Consider the following 26,521-nt stretch of genomic DNA (forward strand, 5'->3'; position numbering starts at 1 on the left):
TTATTCATTAACAGCAGTGATGATCAGTGGTGCTGAATTTTTACCTCCTTCATTTAAACCAGGACTGAGGAATGGATAGAGTTCCTCATTGAAAGACTGAGCAGTGAAAGAGTAGATATGAGAGCTGGCCTCCACATCATAAAAGGAGACCTGACCCTCCTCATAATCCACATACACCCCCACCTTCACCGGTTTCTCTATCAGGGTGAGACGGACATCAGGACCAGCATGAGCCTTATACTCATTCTCATTTCTCATTTCCACAGTCCAGAATCCAGTCTTAGGAGTCAGAGTAATGTCCTCCTTCCTGTTAATGTTCTGTCTCATGACTCCTAATGTCCACTGAGTTTTCCCTCTAACCTGCACCTCATAATAAAATATCCTTGAGAAACTCTGCTTTCCCAGAACATTAGCAAACCTCTGCGGTGTATCAGGGAGATCTTGTGGTGTGTCTCCACATGTCACTTGTTTTCCATCATCAGATACTCTGAGTTTGGGATGAGCTGAATCAGGATCCAGAGTCACATCCACTAAGTGAAACACAGAGACACTTTTTTATGCAAAAAAACCAATTAATCATTCAGACAGTGAAAGAGAATTTATAAAACACCGTAAAGTGTGTACATGTTTGTCTAGAGTCAATGTGAGTGTGTGTGTAAATTGTCTCTGTGTATTTATCTGCATGCCTATACAGTTTACGTCTATAGAGTCAGAGGATAGCAGAGGATGTCATTTGGCAGACTGTGGTCTGAATTAGTATTTCAGCAGACCAAACTGAGTAATTAAAAAATACCTTTGCAAAATAAAACAAAATCTATGAAAAACAACTGCCCATAGTTCAGTGACTCAAGTTTTTTTAAACATGAACCATCTCAGCTTCTATAGCAGATTCTCTGTTGCAGATTGTCCAAATCACATACGTTTATGTAAATGATTTACTACAGATGCTAGAAATGTTTAATCTGAAAGGGAGTGTAACAAACTTCAAAAATGGGCAAGGAGGAGGCGATTGAACTCCAACATAAGGTTTAATAATAAAAAGAACTCAAACATGAGAGACATAACAAAACACGCGTGCGTCTTTCTCTCCCCCTCGGCGTCTCCAGCCGCTCCTTTATCCCTCTTTCCCACTGATTAGCCAACTCAGTGCCAGGCATGCGTTCTCACAGCCTCTCACAGCCTGGCCCCTCCCTCCTCCTTGTCACAGGCTGTTACAGACTTTCATAGATTTTTTAAAAAAAAAATTTAATTTATCATTTCTGGTCTGATTAGCTTGACAGTATGGCTTGTTAAAAAAAGAAAAGTCGATGACATGTTTAATGACAAATTAACAGAGATGTATGCATTTACTCTCCTGACTTCAAATTCAAAACCACTGTGTTTCATCTGTTCAGTCTGTGGCATTAGTCAAAAGTACTAAGGTGAAGTGCCACTGCAAATAACCAAACATAACCACTTCGAATTAACCTACTCACAAAATTTGTTCTTAGGACAAAATAAACCAACTCAAAGTTCAATATGAAGGGTCTACTAGAGTGCTAGTCCATTTTCTTACAGCCCAAGAGTGTGAAGATAAATGCTCATTAAGTTTAGCATGGGTTTTAGCAAAACATTCACTGATGCAGAGATGGTTAAAGTATGTATAGGAGAAATTCAAAATAAAACAAAGTCAAAATAAAACAAATCCCACTGTCAGCTACCACAGTTATTAATATTAAATTCTAATATTTTAAGATTATTATTTAAAATATATAGATTTTATATATAAAGTAAGACTGTCCACATTTCCCTGTTGCTGTTAGTAATGAGGAATAAATAATGGCCCTACAAATTGTGAAATGTTCATTTGTTTATAAAATTACGTTCAAAATAAAACAGCTTTTAAATATATTTGATGCATTATTTTATATCATTAGTAACCATGATTAGTAACCATAGATTTTAACAATGGACATTGTCACAAAACACCTTTACAGAAATAAATACATTCAGGATATAAATTTTAAATTTATGAATTTATCCCTACTGAGCAAGCCAGAGGTGATGGTGGCAAGGAAAACTCAGAGACGATATGAAGAAGAAACCTTGAGAGGAACCAGAGTCAAAAAGGGAACCTATTCTCATCTGGGTGACACCGGATAATACAATTATAAATAATTCCCTTCTATCACTGTATACTATATGGTCAAAAAGTGCAATTGTGTAACCATGAAAATTCATTATAGTTTTTATGTGAAGTCTATTTCATCAACTGTTCACTGATGGAGACTTGAGTGCAAAATTGTTCATGGGAATTGCACTAGTGACACTGAGATCTGCTCAGTGCCAGTCAACAGCGTCTTCCAGTACGGTGCCATGTACTCAGGAAGGCAAAGAGCTCAGAGATTTCAGTTTTTTTTTTATTTTTGTTTTCCTGTATATATTTATTTAAATATTGCTTGTAACAGTGACTGTTCAAAGCAAATCAACTGAAAGCAGTGACACGTTCTGAGAACATGACAGATTCTGAGAACAGGACAGTTAACAGAGGCGTGTCATCCCACTGTAAGTTTAGATTAAACCATTAAAGGCTCATAATCTGATATAAAGGGTTTTTTTCTGGTCTACCACTGTGGCCATTTTATCTGACAATCTCTGTTGTGCTTAGTCTGCAATTATTCTTGGTCTTTTTTTAAAAAGGGAAAAAACACCTTTACAGTACTTGTGCTGCACAACTTGTAATTCCCAATCTCCAAGCAGAAAAAAACAAAGAAATCACCCCCTCAGCTCATTAACTTGTTTCCTCAGCAACAAGTTCCTTCGCCATTTACAGAGTGATGTGAAAAAAAATGTCTGTGCGCAGCTTCACTTACACACACATGCACATTCACTGACACACTCATTCTCTCTCTCTCTCTCTCTCTCTCTCTCACACACACACACACACACACACAGTGTGTGTAAAACACAATAAATCAGTACACTAAATACAGTAGGGACTGATTTAACTGTAATGAAGATAAAAAGGTAAAATCATTCTTACCTGCATAATTCTTTATCTCCGCTAACTCTGTGTAACATGTAATTAAACAATATTTTATATGTTAAGCCAAATATAAATTTATCCAAATCCAAATATAAAAACAGTAGGTTTAACAAAATACAGCAATAAAATAACAAATATTGAAATAATATTTGCACTATAGACCAAAAGTACAAACCAAATAAATTAAATCAATACATTTCTTTTTCTAAAAGACTTCATTCTTTTACAGTGACTTTGTTAGTGAAATATTAACCTGAGTAAAATTATAAGCTGCGAGAAATTAAAATCATATAATTTGCTCCTCCTTCCAAATATACTGCATACCTCATTTCTTTACTCACAGTTCTAAACATTTTTTGAGAAAAAAAAAAGTCCAAAAAGTTTTACAAACTCAGGTATAATTACCTTCTTTCACCCTCTGTCTCTGTGGCTCTGAGAAGAGGGAAAAAAAATCATTTTAGAAACTTAGATGCTTGTGGGATAGTGTTTGTGGCTTAATCAATATCACACAAGCAAGATTACTGTTGTACAGAAAACAGCATGCTGATATTCAGTACAGCATAATCTGTGAGTGTGATATTACTTTTATACAACAGTTCTATGAACTGATACAGAGTAGTGACATTTCAGTCACAATATTTTGTTTATTTTCACTTTGTTAACACAAGTAGTTCCCAAAGATTGCCGCCCATCACAATGGACTATTATATCTGCACTTTGCATCGTCTAGTGGATTATAAACAGATACAGAATGTAATAAATACAGAAGAGACACTGTTGCTGTTGTTTAATGCAGTTACTGTTTTTTTATTTTCAGAGTGAAAGTCTGTAATAAAGATAAGAAAGGTAAAATCATTCTTACCTGCAAACTTCTCCATCTCTGCTAACTCTGTAAAAGACGTAATTAAGCAATATTTTATATTAATTTTATCTAAATATAACAATAAAATAACTAATCGTTATATAATGTATAAATATTAACAATTGTGCCTTTATATATATATATATATATATATATATATATATATATATATATATATATATATATATATATATATATAATTTCTCTGCTTACGGTTCTAAACAGACTTTTTTCTAAACAAAAAAGTCCTAAAGGTTTACAAAATCATGTGTAATTACCGTCTTCCATCCTCTGTCTCTGCAGCACTGAAAAGAAAAAAAGGTTCATATTACAGATGTTTGTAGGATACAGTTTAATACATAATTATTTTCTATTCAAGAGTTTTGTGTTGAATAAAACCATATAAGTTCCCTTTTTAAGTCTTACTGTACATTTGTGTCAAGTTCTGAGCCACATTTTCTAATTTCTGTGGTCTGTGTATTCCACTGTTTATTGTATACTTCTTGATTTAGACTCTAACCTTTTTTCTCGGTTTTTGATTCTGGATTATCCCTGTTGGATTACGGATTTGGATTATGATTCTAGAATTGCTCTTAATAAACAACACACTGATCTTATGCACTTGCATCCTGCCTCAACTAGCTGCATGTTACAGCAATTTATAAAATCAGAGTTTCAGTTCATGTTCACATCAAACTTCAGAACCAGGGAAAATGTAATCTCAGTGACTTTGATCGTGGGATGGTTGCTGGCGCCAGACAAGCTGGTTTGAATATTTTAGAAATTGCTGATCTCCTGGGATTTTTGCACACAACAGTCTCTAAAAATTTCACAGAATGGTGTGGAAAAACAAATGAGTGGCAGCTTATGTTATGCTTATGTTTTAATAACCTTCTCCATCTTTTCTCCTCCTAACAATGTCATCTTGAAGCTTCATGAGCAGTTCCTTGGTCTTCATGACAATAGGACTGATCTAATCTGCCATTTTAGCTGTGAGACCTCCCAAAGTCAGAGATATTTATTGTGCAAGCATACAATTTGACACAGATGGATCTAAAATTAACACATGTTTACCCTGCTTTACATATCAACCTGAATTGATTCAGGATTCAGGAGGTGCTGAATTGATTTATACTAGTTTAACACCTAGGTTCCATTGAGTGACAGATACAAGCTCAAGTTTATGCCTGTTGGAGCCTGTAGAGAAACTAAGTGAACTACCAATCAGACCGGACAGCAGACTGTATTGGACACATACAGGGAGCGGTACATGAGGCCTTTCATTCCCACCACTATCAAACTGTACAACTCATCCACCCTGTGTTAACTTTGCAATAGCAGGACACTTCAACATTCCTCTGCACTGTATTTATTGACATATTTATTTATTTCATATGGACCATCACACATTCCATGGACTGTCACTTTATGATCACTTGCAGTACAACCACTTTACTCATTCTTTCACTAGGAATACTTATTTTTATTCTTATTTACTTATTGCCTTATGCATATTATAATTATGTATTTCATGCACTGTCCTTGGTCTATGTCTATGTAATTTGTTGTGTATTGTACTGCTGCCACAAAACAGTTTCCCCCAGGGATCAATCAGATGCTGTTAATGCTGCAAGCATTCTACAAATACACTGACAACTAATAATAGTAACTGGAACTAATGCTGAAACCAGAGCAAGCTGCAAATATTAAATATGTATTGAAAGAGAGCCAAAATGTCTGGTATCCAAAAGGCTTTAATATTTCACACTGATCATATTCTGATCGTAATTAGTTAGTAATTAACCTTAAGTAATTAACCTTTTTAAAACTAAAAAAGTACAGTAATTTAATTATAATGGCTCTAAGCTTTGCTATTTTAATATATTAAAATGAGCTGTGAACTTCAATTCAAATTCATTCCTGTTTCCTGTAATAGTATTCTGATGTGCAAGGTGAGGTTCAATACTCTCTTAATTCTTTCATTAATGATATAACCTTTCATGTTTTCAGGAAGGGCTTGTGGTAATGAAACTGAATAGATGACAGTGCTGAGGGAGGTGTATGAAACAGGACTGAATTAAATCACCCTCTTCACAGAGAGCATGGCCAGCTGGGCTCCTGTGGACTACTGATTCAGGCACAGGTTCCTATCCCTAGTCCTGGAGATCTCCCTGTCCTACTCATACAGTACTGTGCAAAAGTCTTAGGCACATGTAAAGAAATGCTGTAAAGCAAAGATGCCTTCAAAAATAATGAGGTTAAATGTTTTTACAAAAAGTCTACTATAAAGAGTAGTAAATGCCACTGAACTAAACAAAGTTAGTATTTGGTTTACAACCCTTTAATTTTTAGAAATACATCAGTATTCTCGGATACACTTTTTGCAGTTTTATAAGGAAATTGTGGGTGGTAAGTGGGTAGTAACGAATTACATTTACTTCGTTACATTTACTTGAGTAAATTTTTTGGGTAACTTGTACTTTTAGAGTATATTTAAAGATGTGTACTTTTACTCTTACTCAAGTACATTTTTAGTGAATTTTTTTTACTTTTACGTCGCTACATTTGGCTGCGTTTTTCCGTTACTGTCAAATGGTAATAAATATGAGATAATTAGTTTATATGACTTGTTCGCAAGTCTCGCGAGACGTTGGAGAGGCTGCTTCGCGAGAGGCTGCTACGCATCTCCCGCTTACGTTTAGCGCGCGTGTAGTTGGATGATGGCTGAAGATGATGGCTGAAGCAGAGGAAGACGTGCGAGACCCGTGGCCTCAAGTTCAGTCTACGTTTTCACTCCAAGATGTCAAAAAGAATAGTTTCATAATGCGATGCGTTTTGTGTGCACCAAAACGAACTCCAACCTGAAAAAACACGTAGCGGTAAGTGTCAATATTATGCCTATTTGAACCCTATTAATGGTAATTTGGTAACTATGGGCACTACTGAAGTTCAACAGTAAAATTCTGTAAAACTGATTCAGTCAGATCAGAAGTAGTAACTAGTAACTAGCTACTTGAGTAGTTTTTTCATCGGATACTTTTTTACTCTTACTCAAGTAACTATTAAGATTGTTACTTTTACTTTTACTTGAGTAAATATTTCCATAAGTACTTGTAGTTTTACTTGAGTACAGATTTTGGATACTCTACCCACCTCTGTTAATGTGTCTCACCTGTTTCTTGTTTAGCTTGTGGATTTAAGTTGCCCTTCCTGTGTTAGTTTTTGCTCAGTCTTTGCCGTGGTCCTTGCTGTATGTAAGTCTCTGCCTTGCTTTCTTGGATTACTGTGCCTTTTGTGAATTATTGAAATTTGAGTTTGGTATTTTTTTGAGGATTGTGACTAAATTTGTGCCTTGGAATTTTTTGGTTCTTATTGCTTTGATTCACTGCTATTGATAAACAAAGAGCCTTGCTGAGAAACTCTGAAACTTTTTGTGAACTCTGGACTTAGAATCCACGGACCTGGGTTTAATGCTTGCTCCAAACATAACATCTTGGAGAATTTGCTACAGTTCTTCAGGAGAGTTCAACGGTCACACTTGCTTCTGCTTTTACAGATAAAACCTAACTATTACATAATGTTTTTCTTTACTGATGTACAAATATTTTTCTGTAACACTTAATTATTTGTTTGAAAAATAATGTTTGGGAATATATATAATTTTTGTTGTCTTAATAATGCAGAACTCGAACATCTAAGACAAATTGTATTTAAAAAAAAAAAAAAAAAATCAGGGTGTAATACTTTTGCACAGAACTGTATTAGTGTTTTTGCTGCTCCCAAAATTTGAGTGTGTTAGAGCAGAAAAACACTAAAACGTACAGAAGAGGTTTTCCCACACCATGGTTGGGAACCTGTGGACTAAAGCTATGGCATAAACGTCATTATATAATTTAAGCTGGTGATGTTATTAAGGAAAATGATTTAAATATTACCTTTCTTGTGAGAAATAACTGCAGTTACTATCCATCCAACAGTAAAAATGCATGCTGAGACTGAAATGGCAACAGCAAGCTTCCAAGTATCAAAGACTTTACCTAAAATGAAACCGCATTTACATTACAGATATATTTAAGAAACTATGCAAGAATTAATTGAGAACTACAAAGCATCTCATTACACAGAGTAATGTGGCATAATAACCAATAAATAAAATAATGTAGCTCTGATGCAAAATATTCATGTTTCATTATTAATCACCTCATCTGTAATGATTACAGTAGAATGTTACAGTCTAAGGGGTTTATTTTTAATCATTGGCACTTACTGTTAATGATAATCTCTGCCTCCATCATGTGATGAATTTGTTGAAATCGGCAGTAAAATCTGTTGGAGTCACTATAATCATAAACAGTGATGTGGCATTTCACACTGAAGCCCTCCGTGTCTCTGTGTGTCTGTGTATCTTCAGCAGACAGAGCGGCTCCTTCTCTGTCCAGCCACAGAACCTCAGGTTCAGGGTTCCAACCTCTGGACTCACACACTAGATTAATCCCTCCTGAGTTATCATAACGCTCCATCGTGATCACTGGGTGGCTTCCCTGCACTATAGTCATTAAACAAAAAATACTGTTTTAGTATAAGCTTTTAACTTAAAACAAAAACATAAGTGATGTAAACTTCCAATATAGGTTATTTTCAGTTCAATGATGTAGTCTGTTCTGTCTTTACATAGATAAAAAAAAATGCACTATTAAGTATGATTAAATATTAAAAAATAAGACAAGGTGGGATTAGTTTTGCAAAACTTCTGTCTGACAAAATAAAATATCTGAAATAGGTTCATTTTTTCCTACCTCTATACTAATAAATCTCTCTTGCTTTTTTTAACAGACCAGTGTCCTTCACCATTATGCAAAAAATTATGGTATTATAATGTACACTCACTGGTCACTTTGATAGGAACACCTGTACACCTGCTCATTTATGCAGTTATCCAATTAGTCAATCATGTGGCAGCAGCAAAATGCATAAAATCATGCAGGTCCAGGTCAAGATCTTCAGGTAATGTTCACATCAACCATCAGAATGGGGAAAAGTGGTTGTTGGTGCCAGATGGGCTGGTTTGAGTATTTCAGAACCTGCTGATCTCCTGGGAATTTCACACACAACAGTCTCTAGAGTTTACATAGAATGGTACGAAAAACAAAAAACCATCCTGTGTGTCAAAGGTCTGCAGGCTGAAGCATCTTTTTGATGGTAGAGATAAGAGGGGAATGACCAGATGGGACTAAGCTGACAGAAAGTCTTTAGTAATGTCTATTGTGTGTGTGTTTGTGTGTGTGTGTGTGTGTGTGTGTGTGTGTGTGTGTGTGTGTGTATATATGTATATATATAGTGTGTGTATAATCAGCCATAACATTAAAGTCACCTGCCTAATATTGTGTAGATCCCCCTTGTGTCCTTCGTCTGCTGTGGTATCTGACACCAGTTCATTAGCAGTAGATTCTTTACGTTGTGTTAGGGAATTAGGGAATACCATGATGTGGTATACTTGGTCTGCAACAATGTTTAGGTAGTTGCTACGTGTCAAAGTAACATCCACATGAAAGCCAGCAGAACATTGCCCAGAGCTTCACACTGCCTCCACCAGCTTGCCTTCTTCCCATAGTGCATGCTGGTGCCATCTCTTCCCCAGGTAAGTGACGCACATGCACCCGGCTGTCCACATGATGTAAAAGTAAATGTGATTCATCAGACCAGGCCACCTTCTTCCATTGCTCCATGGTCCAGTTCTGATGCTCACGTGCCCATTGTAAGCTCACACTCAATGTTTTTAGTTTTCTGCACCATTCTGTGTAAACTCTAGAGACTGTTGTGTGTGAAAATCCCAGGAGATCACAGCTACGGAAGGAATCTACACCACAGTCCAATGACAAGTTCAACTGAAAGTGCTGCCGTTGACAGCACAAGCCAAGACAATATCCAGCTTTTGATAAACAGTGTTTCAATTGCAGTCGTAAGAACCATTTTGCAAAACAATGCTTCCCTTAAAAAAAGGAGAAAAACAAAGAAAAAGAAACAACTGTTAATGTAGTTGAATACACTGATCTGTCTGAAACATTGTTTTTTGGCATTGTGAACTGTGAAAAAGCACTGAAATCAAAAGAGGTAGAAATAGTGTGACCATTAAGTAATGTACAGAATCAGATTCTTGCAGTCAGAGATGATGAGTGGATAGCAACACTGAAAATAAATGGTCACTCACACTCATGTTTCACACTGGTGCAAAAGCCAATTTGATCAGCATTTCTGACATTAAAGCAATAACTGAAAAGCCCAGAATACAGAAGAACACATTAGTTCTGAAAGGCTACAATGGAAAACTATTGACTGTTTAGGCAACAAAACTAAAGGCACCTAAAATTAAAAGTAACCATAAAAAACAGAGTCCATCATCTACTCTTTTCTATTATCAGTGAAAGACTAGACTTGGTGCTTGGTGATAAAGGCTGTGAAGAAATAGAGCTGGCAAAATGAGTGTATCACATCAACACAGCTATGACCAATGTGAGTAACTCTTCAGACTCTATTGTGCAATTCTTTTCTGATGTCTTCAGGAGTTTTTGGTACACGTTCATTCACACACAAAATACAAAAAGAGAATGCACAGTCTGCCAAAAGCACAGAAACAAATAAAAGAGCCAGTGATATTTGCTGATATGTGGACAGAGCCATGGCAAAAGGTTGGAGTGGCTTTGTTTCTTTGGAACGATCTAATAGCCATTAATTATTTCCCTGAAATAGCACTGCTGTCTAGAATATCTTCAAGCTGTGTCATAATGCATGCAAAATCGATTTTTGCATGACGTTATTCCAACCACAATGATGAGTGACAATGGACCATGCTATGAGTCGACGGAGGCGCAGGTTGGGATCACTTGGATTTTTTTCTTATATCAACAGCAACGAGTTAAATACTCTTTTTTTGTAATTCAGTGTTTTAATTTTCAAAAAAGCATACAAAAGACATGAGAAAATGATTATCCAAAAATTAGTACTCCCTCCCAACCCCACCCACCCCACCGCACATCAGGATCACACAGCAAGGAAGAAGAATATTTAATTAATAGTCCAAAAGATCTTTAACTGTAGATATTGAGTACTTCCACATAGACACGGTATCATGTTTGGCACGATTGACCCGTGCCGATGACAGTTCCAGATACAGTAACTCAAGTAAACAATGCATCCAATGTTTGGATGAATAAAGTAATCGGGTTGATATGCGCGTTTACATGACAGAATCGGATTTGATCTTTTGACATGCGCACAGTGCACGAATACACGTTTCCCGCCGTTCCAACATGCAGATACTAGCAGCCACTCTCTTGCCGTTGCTTCTTTTTTTCGTTTTAAAAAGCAGACTTAACATTTGCCTATTTCAGCTGCTAATTAGAAGACGACGAGCGCGTGATGTTTTGTGCGGTGCTGCGTGTATTTGTCAAGCAATTAAAATGCCCCTTCCCGGGCCCAGAACATGGCGTCTGTGGATGAGGGTCCAAAGCAAGGACTGGTGGGACAACGTCGTTTTGCACCACTTCACAGACGAGGAGTGGGAGGAGTGGAAGGAGAATTTTAGGATGACACGACAGTCATTTTAGACACTATGCTCAATGGTGGAGGGGAACATGGCACCTGGTGAAGCTACGGTCAGAGCCCCAATACCGCTGACAGCCGTGCGTCATACGTCATTATGTGATTTGTACGTCATTGCACATGCGCAGAACTATCTGGTTTCATTTTCAATCCGATGAAGTGTTTACATGTCCTCTCCATCGGATTAGAAAAGGTTTAAACCACCCCTTACGATCCGAATGAAATTTTAATCGGTTTTGGCCAATTCATTCCAATTGACGTGTTTACATGTGACTTTTTAAATCTGATTGTGCTTCTAGTCCAATTACGATCTGATTATTAGTGTCCATGTAAATGCAGCTACTGTCTAATGAACTGTGCCAGGGGTTCTGTTGATAAATTAAACAAGAGGGGAAAATGGGCATCCCTGTCTAGTACCTCTATAGACATTGACAGTATCTGAAATAAGTCCATCAGTGGACACTCTAGCCGTGGGATTAGCATAAAGAAATTGTATCATTCTAATGAACTGTTCACCGAAATTAAACTCTTTCAAAGTGTACCAAAGCTCCATTCCAGTGGGTCAAAAGCTTTTCTGGCATCAACAAATAAAAGGCCACTGGGTGTTTTCAGTTTTCTGGATTCTACAATTGTGGTAGAAACTCAACATTGATTAAACCTGAAAGTAGCGTTGATGAAAGTAAGATATAACCAATTCTCCAGAATGATTTGTGGCATGGGGAAAAATAGGTATATTCCTTAGCTGTTGGATACTGTATCCGCCAAGCACCCCACACATCTAAATCTTTAGTAAACAGTGTCAGTGCTTTAGATGACTGAGCTTGTGCCACTGACACTGACAAGTTAGAACGATCCAAAACTGTGTCGAGCACTGCATTCATATCGGATCCAATAATAGTTGAGTGGCCATGTAGAGATGAGAGTTTTCGTGAGGTTAGGAAAAAAGAAGGCGTCATATGAATTTGGAGTGTAAATATTGACAAATGCAATCCCTTTTCCTTCTATAGAAGTACAGCAATATGCAACTCTACCATCATCGTCAAATCCTGTATCCTCAATAATGAAGTTAGAGTTATGCTTAAATTAAATTACCACCCCTTTCTTCTTTGAATTACAACATGACGATACTATGGGAAAGTAATACCTGTTTTGCAATCTTTGGATGTCTGTGGTCAGATGTGTTTCCTGAAGAAGCGCTACATCAATGTTTATCCTATGCAGAAGGTCTAGAACACATGTATGTTTGATAGGAGAGTTTAATCCCCTTACATTAAGAGTAAGTGTTTTTAGTCTAGCCATAATCTTTGGCTGCAGAGCACATGCTGTTAATGAGCTTGCTGTTGAATTTTCACAGTTGTATACATAAAGAGACAATATAATGATCCTGAGTGCTTTATGCGCCTAAGCGGTCCCACCCTCCCCTACTTCCCCCCTTTAGCAAACATCTGTAGGGATTGCAAGGCAATGTCTAAACACTACTCACACCATTAGTCCCCCCTATGAAATTGTCAGCTAAGGAAAGTGAAAACTTGAAATCAATATAATCAAACACAGAACAGCCGTCTAAAGTATAAAGGCTTCCATACAAAGAATATTTATGCTCATCTTACACAGACAAGCATATAAAGAAAAACAGAAGTTAACCAAGAACCCTTTGCTTAACCTTATAAAACAAGTAAGCCAGAAAAACCATTAGTTACCACATCACTTTAGTGGATTGCAGCACGAGTGTGCAGTGAAAATGTCTTTTGACCATGTATATATCAAGATGATTAGTGATGATATCAGTGATAATATAGTTTCTTTGATCCTGCAATTATATATACAGTTAGGTCCGGAAGTATTTGGACACTAACAGAGTTTTTGTGATTTTGCCTTTATACACCACCACAATGGATTTGAAATAAAACAATCAAGATGTGATCGAAGTGTATACTTTCAGCTTTATTTTAAGAGGTTCCGCAAAAATATAGCATTTACTGTTTAGGAATTACAGCCATTTTAAGCAAAGTACTTCCATTTTCAGGGGCTCAAAGGTATTTGGACAATTGACTGACAAGAAGTTAATAGACCAGGTGCGGTCGATTACCTCGTTACTTCAAGACACAGATAAAAGGTCTGGAGTTGATCTCAGGTATTGAGTTGGCATTTGGCAGCTGTTTGACTGGAGCTACCAATATGAAGTCCAAGGAGATCTCAGTGCAAGTGAAGGAGGCTATCATTAGGATGGAAAAACAAAAAAGACCTATCAGAGAGATAGAAAAAACTTTAAGAGTGGACAAATCAACAATTTGGTACATTCTTAAAAAGAAGGAAAGCACTAGTGAGCTCAGCAACACCAAAAGGCCTGGAACACCACGGAAGACAACTAAAGTGGATGATCGCAGAATCCTTTCCTTGGTAAAGAAAAACCCCTTCATAACATCAACAGAAGTCAAGAATACTCTGGAGAAGGTAGGCATATCATGTCAAAATCTACACTCAAGAGAAGCCTTCATGAATGTAAATACAGAGGGTTTACAACAAGCCAGATTAGACTTTGCCAGAAAACATCTAAAAAAGCCTCCCATATTCTGGAATAAGATTCTTTGGACTGATGAAACCAAGATTAACTTGTACCAGAATGATAAGTAAAAAGTAAGAGAAAAGTATGGCGAAAGAAAGGAACAGCTCATGATCCAATGTATACCACATCATGTGTCAAACATGGTGGAGGAAGTGTTATGGCATGGGCATGTATGGCTGCCAATGGAACGGGCTAACTGGTGTTTATTGATGATGTGACTGCTGACAGAAGTAGCAAGATGAACTCTGAGGTGTATAGGGCTATACTCTCTGCTCACATACAGCCAAATGCTACAAAACTGATAGGATGCCGCTTCACAGTGCAGGTGGATAATGACCCTATCCTATACTGCGAAAGCAACTCAAGACTTTTTGAAGGCAAAGAAATGGAATATTCTTCAATGGCCAAGTCAGTCGCCTGATCTCAACCCAATAGAGCATGCTTTTCACTTACTGAAGACAAGACTGAAGGCAGAAAGACCCACAAACAAGCAGCAACTGAATGTGGCTGCAGTGAAGGCCTGGCAAAGCATCTCCAGGGAGGAAACTCAGTGGAAATGTCCATGGGCTCCAGACTTCAGGCAGTCATTGACTGCAAAGAATTTTCATCTAAGTATTAAAATTATGGTTATATTTACAATTATGTCACTTTGTCCACATACCTTTGAGCCCCTGAAAATGGAAGTACTTTGCTGAAAATGGCTATAATTCCTAAATGGTAAATACCATATTTTTGTGGAACCTCTTAAAATAAAGCTGAAAGTCTACACTTCAATCACATCTTGATTGTTTTATTTCAAATCCATTGTGGTGGTATATAAAGCCAAAATCACAAAAACTCTCTCATTGTCCAAATACTTCTGGACCTAACTGTGATTTTTATATATATGTATATATATATATATATATATATATATATATATATACATACATACATACATATACAACCATGCCATGGTTAAAGTCACAGAGATCACACTTTTTTTCCCCATTCTGATGTTTGATGTGAACATTACTTGAAGCTCTTGACCTGTATCTGCATAATGTTAAAGCATTGTGCTGCCACATGATTGGCTGATTGGATAACTGCATAACTGAGCAGATGTACAGGTGTTCCTATTAAAGTGAACGATGCATCTAGGTGAAAAAAATGACATAATGTTGGAACTCCTTGAACACTACATCAAGTTCTGTTGATTTACTGGGCCACAGTTTACATGTACACTGTCAAATAATGAGTATAGTCCTGTGCTGGGGATCATTTAGTTTGTTAACGAGTGAACATTCATAAAAAATACAATGAAAAATACAAGTTTTGCTACAGATTTTGTTCATGTAAAACATTACAAAACATTAATGATGTTAAGAGAAGAGAAATTTTTTTGTAGTATAACTGTCAGTGTATAAACCTTCAGTGCAGAAATGGATCTTACCCTCAACAGTGACTTGAACAGTGATGTCATCAGACCAGGATTTGTCCTCAATGAGACACTTATATTCTCCTTCATCAGAGACTTGGAGAGCTGAGAGTTTGAGTGAAGCGTTGCCTTTCTGTAGCTCCTCTTTAAACAGTGATGTTCTTCTTCTGTAGGGCTGAGCCTGATTTTCATTTCTGTCGTCATGATCATTATAAAAATGCACTAAAGAGAACCCTACATCTAGTTTGAACCACTCCACTGTCATGTCCACAGCGCTGGTGCTGGGTTTGATAAAACAGGGTAGAACCAGATCTTCACCAGCTACAGCAACAAGAGGAGCTTCTGGACCAACCACCTGTAATCGCTCTGTATTATAGGGGAAAAATTATGAGAAAAAAAAAGTTAACAAATACTGTATGTCACTAATTTTTTTCTATGCAATAAGACTTTATTTAATTGCCCTTTGAACTATACACCTTATTTTTGTGGAACTATATACTTTTTTTTCGTTTCATTTGTTTGCTGCTTTAACTAAGTGTAGCTACATTGATCACAACAATAATAATTAGGACTGTCAGAATGAATTTCCATAATATTTATGCATTTCAGATTTTAAAAAGTGTTTAAGGTGTACTACTTTATCAAAACCATTTTGCCAAAGGCCCCTGTCAGTTCTCCTGTTGGCCACATGTGGGGGTTGAGGCTGCTATGATTTACCTGCACATTTCACTATCATTTACCTGAGCTTACTCACACCTAGAGATCGCAGGGAGCACTGTGAGGGTCATCTTTTTGACTTTTTTTTAGTGCCTTAAACAACGTCCAGCCCTTCCTCCTAAGGGACAAGCTGAGTGTGACACAGGTGGACACTGCCCTGGTGTCCTGCATCACGGACTATCTGACTGGCAGGCCCCACTGCATGCAGCTACAGAACTGTGTGTTAGAGCACACTGTAACCAGCACAGGTGCTCCACAGAGGACTGTACTTGCCCCCTTTCTTTTCACTTTGTACACCTCAGATTTCAGGTATAATTCTGAGACATGTCATCTACAAATGTTCTCGGATTACAGTGTTATTGTGGGGTTCATTAATGAGGGGAGGGAGAAGCACAGGAGCCTGGTGAACAGCTTTGTGGACAGGTGTCAGCACAACCATCTCCAACTAAACAACAGGAAGACAAAGGAGCTCGTGGTGGATTTCCAGAAGATGAAGTCCCCTGTCCAGCTTCTGTCTCCATCCAGGGTGAGAACACAGAGGTAGTTAACACCTACAGGTACCTGGGTGTCTATCTGTGTAACAAGTTGGGATGGGAAATGAATGTGGACAGGCTGTACAAGAAGGGTCAGAGCCAACTCTACTTCCTGTGAGGAGGCTGAGGTCATTTGGTATGAAGGGCCGGCTGCTGAGAATTTCCTGTGAGTCTCTGGTGTCGAGTGCCATCTTTAATGCTGCTGTGTGCCGGGGCAGCATTTCAGTGAAGGACACTAACAGACTGAACAAGATCATTAGGAAGGCTGGCTAAGTCCTGGGAGCTAAACTGGACATAGCGGTGACAGAGGAAGATGCTGACAAAGGTGGATAACCATCTCATCTGTGGATAACTGTCTCATCTATTATGTGTAATTGTGCCTTGTCTTTTATGTATGCTGCTGGAACACTATTTTCCCATTGGGATCATAGTGTGTAAGTGTTTTCATATCTTAGAAAAGGAATGCAGGTGATTTATGTCATTATTAGCAAACATTATTTTCACCTTTTTTAAAATATAGTTATTCATGCTCATTAAATATAAAAATGTCCTAACGGTGAAAACATAAGTAGTTTCCAACAGGGACTTCTTGTATTCACACTGTTCCTCTGAATAAATGGTGTTCTGTTGGATATACAAAGCACTAGATAGTGTCAAGAATGTCACCCCATTAACATATGAAGTGAATAGCTAAAGATGGTGGATTTTTATGAAAATATGTACAATCGAGATAAAAAAAAAAACCTTTTCCTGTGGGTAAAAACATAATCTGAATCTAGAACAATAAAGTTTATAATAAAACTATCATTTTACTCCTTGTGGTTTTGTTGAATATAGCTAAAGTGGCTGACTAGACATTTTGAATGGCTCCTAGACTAGTTCAGTTAAAATTAATCTGAAATGGATTTCCATTCACATTAAAAGAAGTCAATTAGTTAAGAAATAATTATAATGATGTATTTTGTATGGCTAATATGGATGTATGTCTACCATGGATGACAATGGGAAGGCTAAGAATTTATAGAGTCTGCTGAGAAGTGGTGTGATCTCAACCCACATACACAGGTTTTTCTCTCCCACACAATAAAGTGATGAGTTGACTTCCTTGTCCCAATCATAATAAAGAAAGAAAGGTCAAAAAGAAAGGTTCTCACATCTGGCCTCACTTTCACACTTACATCAGGAAGTCAAATCACAGGATGGGGATGGGAATAGAATGAAAAGACCATTTCAGTCAAAAGGGTTCCAAAATTTTTGCATATGCATAATAATTCCTATTTAAGAAAATATAATAGGAATACTGAATCTGAGATATTTTTCACATGTGCCTTGCTACTGCTGTTATTGGAATAAAGACATTCATATTTTTCACCAAGTTCAAATAAGTTGTCTTTTTTCAATACAGTACAGATTATTAGGATCAAATAGCCTCAGTTGCTGTGTGGCACACAACACAGTTAAGATATGACATTAAAACATAGTTGTTTAAAAGCCTTTGTGGTCTGTGCTGTACTAGCAGATAAACTACTTTGATGTCTTACCACTTTATAACATTGTGAGTATTTGTGGTACCAGCTTCAGAAAAAAATGCTGTAGGGGAGCGCAGGGAACAACCTAACACATTTTGGTTTAGCTAAATAATTTAACAAATATTTGAGTTAGAATAATCATATATTAGGCAGCAAGTGAACAGTCAGTTCTCAAAGTTGATGTGTTGGATACAGGAAAAATGGGCAAGCGTAAGCATCCGAGTGTCTTTGACAAGGGTCAAATTGTGATGGCTAGATGACTGGGTAAGAGCATCAGACTCTTATCCAAGCCCTCGAGCATCTGTGTTAGGCACTTCTGAAAGTGCTGTCATGCCGATGATATACCAAATGTAAGGCGGTGAAAGCAATATCTACCAAAAGGCCTAATAAAGGTAGTGAATGGAGCTGAGTCTCTGTGTAAAGGAATTTGCCAAAATTCAGCAGTAGCATCCAGTTTGTAGAATACTGTTGTGCCTGACAGTTTAGCCAGTGTTTCATCCACTGCAGGCAAGATGCGTCTCTCTCTGCAAACATTTTCACAGTGTGAGATCAACACAGATGTGGATTTTGTCATTTGGTTTAGGTGCAATCACCATACCTGTACACTACTCAGTTGCTTCTTCAATGGGTGCGATTACCCCTAAGTCCTCTATTCTTTTCAGCTCCTCTTTCACGTTATTCATTGTGGGCAAATTCACACGACGAGTCAGAGACAGAGCAAAGGGAGTGGCTGATTCTTTTAGTTTGATTTTATAGTCTTACTCCAGTTTTCCTAATCCTGTAAAAACTATTGGGTATAATTCTTTGTAATTTGGCTCTGATGTGTGTATTGTATCAGCTGTGTGGCTCCCTTATGGCTGGTAACCCCAGCAGTGGGGAAACCAATCTTGGTATTACGAACACCGGGTGTTTTACCATTTTACCCAGGTGATGTAATTGCTCAAATTGCCCACTTACATGTATTAGAGTGTTACTTGGTCCACACAGCTTCTTTGTCATTGGGTGAGGACACCATGATTCCTCTCTGAGTACATGCTTTCTGGAATGGCTATTATGGCAGCTCCTGTGTCCAATTTGAAAAGGATCTGTTCACCGTTCACTTTAATAGTCTTCCGCCACACATCAGCCGAGTTCTGAGACATTAAGACTCCCAAGAACACTGTTTCAATGCTCTCTGCCTCATCTTCTTGATATATTTCATCCAGTCTTTTTTTGATTGTTTTGCAAACTGCTGCAAAGTGACTTTTTTCTTATATTTTCTGCACTCCGCATCTCATGCCTGGCAGCTGTTTAGAGAGAGCATTTGTGACTTTCTACATCTGCCACACCCCTTGTTTCCCCTCATTGTATCTCATACTGTGTGTTCTTCTCTGCACATCCTTCTGTACCTGTTTTGGCTCAGTTTTGTATTTCAGCATGTCCATGTTTGCCTCTTTTGTGTCCCTTCAAGCTTGTGTTAATATTGTCTGCTGCTTTTTATTTCTTCATTCTGTCTACTTTTTTGTGTCAGCTTTGCTGAGTGTGAGCTCTGGGTCTAACTGTAATCTCTCTGACAGTCCATGATCCCATATTCCAATGATCAATCTGTCTCTAATCATTTCCTCTCAGAGAACTCCATACTGGCAATTCTCTACTAATTTATGAACTGCAGTAATGAATGCTTCTGTTGTTTCACTGGGCTCTTTTTAAATTTAGCCCTCTCATAAATCACATTGTGCTTGTGCAAAATGTGTATCAAACGCTTCCTTGACTTTATCATATTTCTTTCTGTCTTCGTCTGTCAGAGCCAGTGTACTCATAATATCATCTTCTTTAAATTAGATTCAACTTTTTTGTCATTGTGCAAAGTACAAGTACAGAGCCAATGAAATGCAGTTAGCATCTAACCAGAAGTGCAAATAGTAATATGTCTATATATATATACATATGCAAGGTAGGAGGTAGAAAAGTAGAGACCAGCTCAGTGCAAATGACAAGGTGTACAAATATAGAAGGTGCATTGTATAGAGATATGAGGTAGGTATATCCAGTAAAGAAATTAGAGACCAGCTCAGTGCAAATATAGAAGGTGTATTGTACAGAGAAATGAGGTATAAATATCTGGTGAACATTAGGTGACCATACTGATAGCATCATGTAGTAATTAGTCAGTAATATGCAAGGAGGCAAGTTCAGAATGAGGTGTAAGGGCAAGTTACCATGGTAGTGCAAATCACAAGAGACAGATGGTATTTAAGAGTGCAAGCCGCATTAACATTGTACATTCCGTTTTTTTTTTTTTTTTTAAATATGGGTCTGAAGGGGGTGTACCGTTCAGAGGATGAGGTCATAATGGTCATCACTTCACTTCAGCGCCTGAGTTCAGTTCAGCTGAAACTGTTCCTGAGTCTGCTAGTGTGACAGCGAAGACTCCGTTTCCCAGATGGTAGAGGAGTAAACAGACTATGGTTGTGATGAGAGGTGTCTTTGATTATACTTCTCACCCTCCATAAGCAGCATTTGTGACAAGTGTCTTTGATGGAATGTAGCTGGACACCAGTGATGTATTGGGCAGTTTTCACCACCTGCTGGAGGGCCTTCTGATCTGAGATAGTGCCATTGCCGTACCACACTGTTTGTTAAGACACTTTCAATAGTGCAGCAGTAAAAGTTAAGTAGGATTTGGGGGGATAAGTGAGCTTTCTTTAGTTTCCTAAGGCTGTTGTGCCTTTTTGATCAGGGTGGTATTTGTGCCTAGGAAAGATCCTCAGAGGTATGGACACCCAGGAACTTGAAGCTGGTCACACGCTCCACCTCGACCCCATCAATATGGATGGGTGTGTGTGTATGGCCCCTCCTTATCCTCCGGTGGTCCATAATAAGCTCTTCGGTCTTCTGGGTGTTGAGTGCAAGATCGTTGTTGGCACACCACGCTGCCAAGGGTCTGAACCTCTTCCCTGTAGGCCGTCTCATTGTCGCCACTGATCAGGCCTACCACCGTAGTGTCATCTGCAAACTTGATTATGGTGTTAGAGCCATGTACAGGTATGCAATCGTAGGTGAAGAGGGAGTACAGGATTGGGCTCAGCACACAGCCGTGGTACACCAGTGTTCAGAATGAGGGTGGAGGAGATGTGGTTGTCAAGTTTAACGCACTGCCGTCTGTTAGTAAAAAAGTCCAAGGTCCAATTGCAAAGGGAGGTGCTGATGCCAAGATCAGTGAGCTTGGAGATCAGCTTGGATGGGATGACAGTATTGAAGGCAGAACTGAAATAAAAAAATAACATCCTATTGACATCACTGATTGAGGGAATGTTGTTGGTTGGTTTATGTTCCTTGAGGGCATGGATGCCTGCCCACATGCATCAGGGGTCATCTATCTGAAGTTTATAGTCTTCAGATTGGCCCTGGATAAGTTGTATCAATCACCAGATCTAAAAGCAATGTCACGTGCCTTCAGCAGGAGTCGGACATCCTTATTCATCCAAGGCTTCTGGTTGGGGTATGTTTTATATCCCAACCAGAATTATTAATTATTATTTCATGGGTGGTTACTGTGTCGACACACTTACTGATGTGATCCAGAAGAGAACTGGTGTAAATATTAATGTCCGTGTGAGAATCCAGTGTGGCCTGAGAAGCAAAGGCATTCCAGTCTGTGTCCTGGAACTGTTGTTGTAGTAAAGAGTCTGCTCCTTCTAGCCACACTACAGTCCTCACTGTGGGTTTCACATATTTGATGATGGGAGTGTATTTGGGGAGTAGGAACAGGGACACGTGATGTTATTGTCCAACATGGGGGAGGGGAGTAGCTTTGTAGGCCTCAATAATGTTTGTGTAAACATGATCAAGAATGTTGTCTCCTCTTGTAGGGCAAGAGACATTTTGATAGAATTTGGGGAGTAGTGTCCTCAAATTAGTGTGATGAAAATCCCCAGCAATGACAAAAGCTCCATCCGGATGCATTGTTTGCAGCTTGCTAATAACAGTACCAAGTTCTTTCATGGCTAACTTAGCATTAGCATCCAGGGTACATATACTGCAGTGATTATGGTGCAATTTACGTAAATTCAAGGGGCAGATAAAAAGGTCTGCACTTGATAAAGAGGTACCTTGTCAGAACAGTGGGACTTAATAAGAACAGCATCGGTGCACCAAGTTCTGTTTATGTAGATGCAAATCCACGTTTCCATGAAAACCATAACGTTACATTCCAAAAGCATTTTTGAGTAATGCTTCCCGGTGCTCGCTCTCTCTCTGTCTCAATTCTGCGTTGCTATCTGGCGAACTGAACTACTGCACAACTTCGCCCAAAAAGAAAACTCTATGGGATAATATGATGAGGGTGACAGACATCTCAGGGAAAGCGATCTTATTTAAGAAATGCACTGGAGACTAGATTTGTGCAGTGACTTGCAACTTTACTCCTTCGAACACTCTCTCTGCGCATGTGCACAGTGTACAACAAAACATCCTATCTCTACATCCTTTTCCTCTCACATTGCTAATCTGACATACTCACACCGATCTCTCCTTTACAACATCAGAAGGATTCGTCCATTTCTATCCACATAGGCCACTCGTGCTTATTCAGTCCCTTGTCATTTTGAGACTGGACTACTGCAACTTGCTCTTGGCAGGTCTGTCTCCTCAACCTCTGCAAGTGATCCAGAATGCAGCTGCACAACTTGTTTTCAACCTTCCTAAGTTCTCCCACACCACCCCAGTACTACACTCCCTCCATTGGCTTCCTGTAGCTGCCCACATCAGATTTGGTAGCTCAGTGGTTAAGATGTTGAACTTCTGATCGGAAGGTTGGGAGTTCGAATCCCAGCACCACCAAGCTGCCACTGCTGGGCCCTTGAGCAAGGCCCTTAACCCTCAACTGCTCAGTGGTATAAATGAGATAATTGTAAGTCGCTCTGGATTAAAATGTAAATTTAAAACACTGAAGCTTGCCTACAAAGCGAAAAACTGACCAGCACCCACTTACCTTAAAGCACTGATCACACCCTACACTGCACCACATTACCACCGATACTGTAGCACTGGTCCCACCATCTCTCAGGGTACAAGGAAGGCATGCATCAAAGCTTTTCTCTGTTCTGGCATCTAGGTGGTGGAATGAATTTTTCATAGGTGTCCGAACAGCTAAGTCACTGGCAGTCTTCAAACGATGTCTAAAGACCTACCTCTTCATGGAGCACTAAAAAAATTGTGCTGGCTGTGTGGATTTTATAATATATTACCTCCCCAACAGTACTCTTAGCCTTTGACCTAGTGAACCAGTATCAGGATGTATTTATTGATAGAGACTTTAAAGCACTTCTGTAAGTCACTCTGGATATTTTGCTGCACAATTTTGGAAAATCTGGATTGAAAATACTTTTAGTTTCTATTTATGTTTGCTGATAGCCTATCAGCCTATTTTTGCTATATTGTCCATACCTATCAGTGATTGGTATGGACAATATAACAAAAATATCACATTGTAATACTTGAGGACATTTTCACATGAGTAACAATGAAGATGTAAAAGCACTTGATGCCCATAATACTTGTATCATAAGCTAAATACCATATGTCATATTCAAGTCCTTTTTCCTGATATTAAACAAATGAACAATAACAAGAAGGGTGAAATCCCAAGTTAAATGGACTGGAGTTGAGCTGTTCGAGTGTATCGCTTTTTACTAGACATGGTGATGATACAGTAACATATTGCTAATCCCACATTAAGCCATTATTACTACTGCCATTATTAGTGATGTCTGAACATTTCCTCCATCAAGGTCAATGGAAAAAATATTTCTGTCTGAATTTACTTGTGATTTTAGTTTTGATATCACGAACTTCTATTACATACTTATACTCAAGTAGTTTTCATTAGGGATTTATTAAGGATTAGATTACTACTGGGTCTTAGGTTTTTGGATACTCTATCCAACACTTTAGTATTTAACGCTGCCCTGCACAATTTAAGATTTCTTTACTCCCCACTATGAAGAGCTTAATAATAAGCTGCTCTGTTGGATGAGGTGTGTTGGACGTTATGAAAGCTGGAAACTGTACAGGGCAGTGGATCTCCATGACTGCAGTTGAGAAATCCTGGATACTTTATATTGCAAAATGTCCATGGTATTGACTGTGTGGTGTGTCAGGGAGCAGTGAAATTTCACATGCATTGATGACTAACCAGTAACCTCATGCCTATTTAAACCAGGTCTCCTCACCATCTTTGCTCCAGACATTGTTGTCCAGACCTGTTCAAAGTATTCAGACCTGCTCACTTTTTCCTCAAGTGGATTAAATTCTTTTCTCCCTCATAAATCTGCAGAAAAAGGTGTCATATAAAAAAAAAAACATAGACATGCTTATAAAAAGGTATTCAGAATGAAAAGAAAAAATAATCACCTTTGTACAGGCATTCATATCGTTTGCTATGACTTGGAAATAAGCTCATGGTGCATCCTGTTTCTATTCATCAAAAAAATCCATATGTGGTGCATTTAGTGCAGGGGTATCCAATCTTATCCGCAAAGGGCCGGTGTGGATATAGGTTTTCATTCCAACTAATCAGAAGCCACATCTGAGTCTATTTAAAGCCAAGATCAGCTGATTAAACAAGTGGAATCAGGTGTGGCTCCTGCTTGAATGGAATGAAAAACTGCACCAACACTGGCCCTTTCTGGATAAGCCCCATAGCTGACAGTGCAGGTCAGAGCAAAACATGAGCCAATAAGTTAAACAGAAGTTGCCATAGACGGCAGAGACAGGATTGTGTCGAGGCACAAATCTGGGAATGGACACCAAAATACACTTACAGTCCACTTTATTAGGAACACCTAAACATTCATGGATTCTGCCCATTTTCCTCTGACTTCTCTTATCAACAAGGAGTTTCCAGCAGCAGAACTGCTGCTCACTAGATTTATTTTTTTTTGTGTGTGTATAAACACTAGAGACTGTTGTGTGTGAAAATCCAAGGAGATTTTCAGTTTCTAAAATACTCAAACCAGCCTGTAACCATGCCATGGTTAAAATCACAGAGATCACATTTTCCCATTCTGATGTTTGGTGTGAACATAACCTGAAGCTCTTGACCTGTATCTGCATGGTTTTACTGCCACATGATTGGTTGATTGGATAATTGTATGAATGTACAAGTGTATATATATATGTATATGTATGTATATGTAACTTTGTATGCTTTTTCACTGTCACATTTTTAGATTTTTAGATTAGATTTGTAGAGTTATTAAGAAAAAAAAAGAATTGAATCAATTTTAGAGTAAAGCTGTAGCAAAACAAAATGAGGAAACAGTGAACATGTCTGACTACTTTTAAGGGCATTTTCCCACTTGAATACATGAGCCTGCCTCCAGGACAGATTCAGGCTTGTTTCAGGGAGAGGCTCATAATCTCAGATTTGTTTTCACAAAGAAGAATTTCCTCATAATTGTGGATCGATTGCGCAATTCCACACATCACTTTTCTGCACAGGTTTGCAGAATGGTGGCAAATTGTTCACCTGTTTATTGATATTTTTAATTATTATTATTTTCTTTTGATACCAACACACAGTCTGAGAAGAATAACGCTATTTATATATATGGCGACTAGTAAGTCATCGTGTAAAAAACCTGCAGTTCTTGTAGAGATATTTAGCCATGCAAGTCAGCACAAGATGTGTCTTTTTCACGCTGTTCTCAGTGCAGGCACTCACGTCACAAAGGTGAGATAATGAATCACATAGGATCATTTTATCTCAACCCCGATAAAACGGTTTGAGTGAAGCTTTGGACTAAAGCTGCTCGTATATACATAAAAAATTGCGAGTTTTTATAAGTTTCTTCTTTACTCCATATATCAGTAAGACTTTCTGTCTCCTCCACTGATCATAACAACACTCATACATAACAACATAACACACTGTTGGGCCAGTCATGTTACTCAGTGCTGAGAGAGGAGATATTCATACACCAGGGTTCAGTTAAAGAGAGTCACACACCACCATTTACAACAGGACCAGAGATCAGTTCTCCCAAAAACAGCTTTTATAACTCAATTAAACTACCAGAACTCTGAGGGCAAACACTGGAACGCGAGCTTATAATTCACTGTATATAGCTACAACATACACATATACACATGCATACACATGCAAAGACAGAGAGAGTGAGAGAGAGAGAGCAAGTATATGTTTTCATACCTGATTGAGATTCCATAACGCTGTAGAGAATCAGGAGAGTCACGCACAAAAACATAATCCCTGAAAGACAGTTTATCATCAT

At 38.2% G+C, this 26,521-nt stretch overlaps 1 protein-coding gene across 1 annotated transcript; it reads right to left on the reverse strand.

The window, feature by feature from the left end:
• On the reverse strand, window positions 1–26,521 carry LOC117597105 (butyrophilin subfamily 3 member A3-like). The gene is made up of 7 exons (XM_053233536.1): window positions 26,440–26,521; window positions 15,485–15,835; window positions 8,155–8,433; window positions 3,888–3,914; window positions 3,431–3,457; window positions 3,023–3,049; window positions 1–530 (listed from the first exon to the last, which is right to left on the reverse strand). Exons 1-7 carry the CDS (start codon window positions 26,519–26,521, stop codon window positions 1–3), a joined length of 1,323 nt encoding a protein of 440 aa, XP_053089511.1.

Source organism: Pangasianodon hypophthalmus, chromosome 4, assembly GCF_027358585.1.
Source record: "Pangasianodon hypophthalmus isolate fPanHyp1 chromosome 4, fPanHyp1.pri, whole genome shotgun sequence".
Lineage (NCBI taxonomy): Eukaryota > Metazoa > Chordata > Actinopteri > Siluriformes > Pangasiidae > Pangasianodon > Pangasianodon hypophthalmus.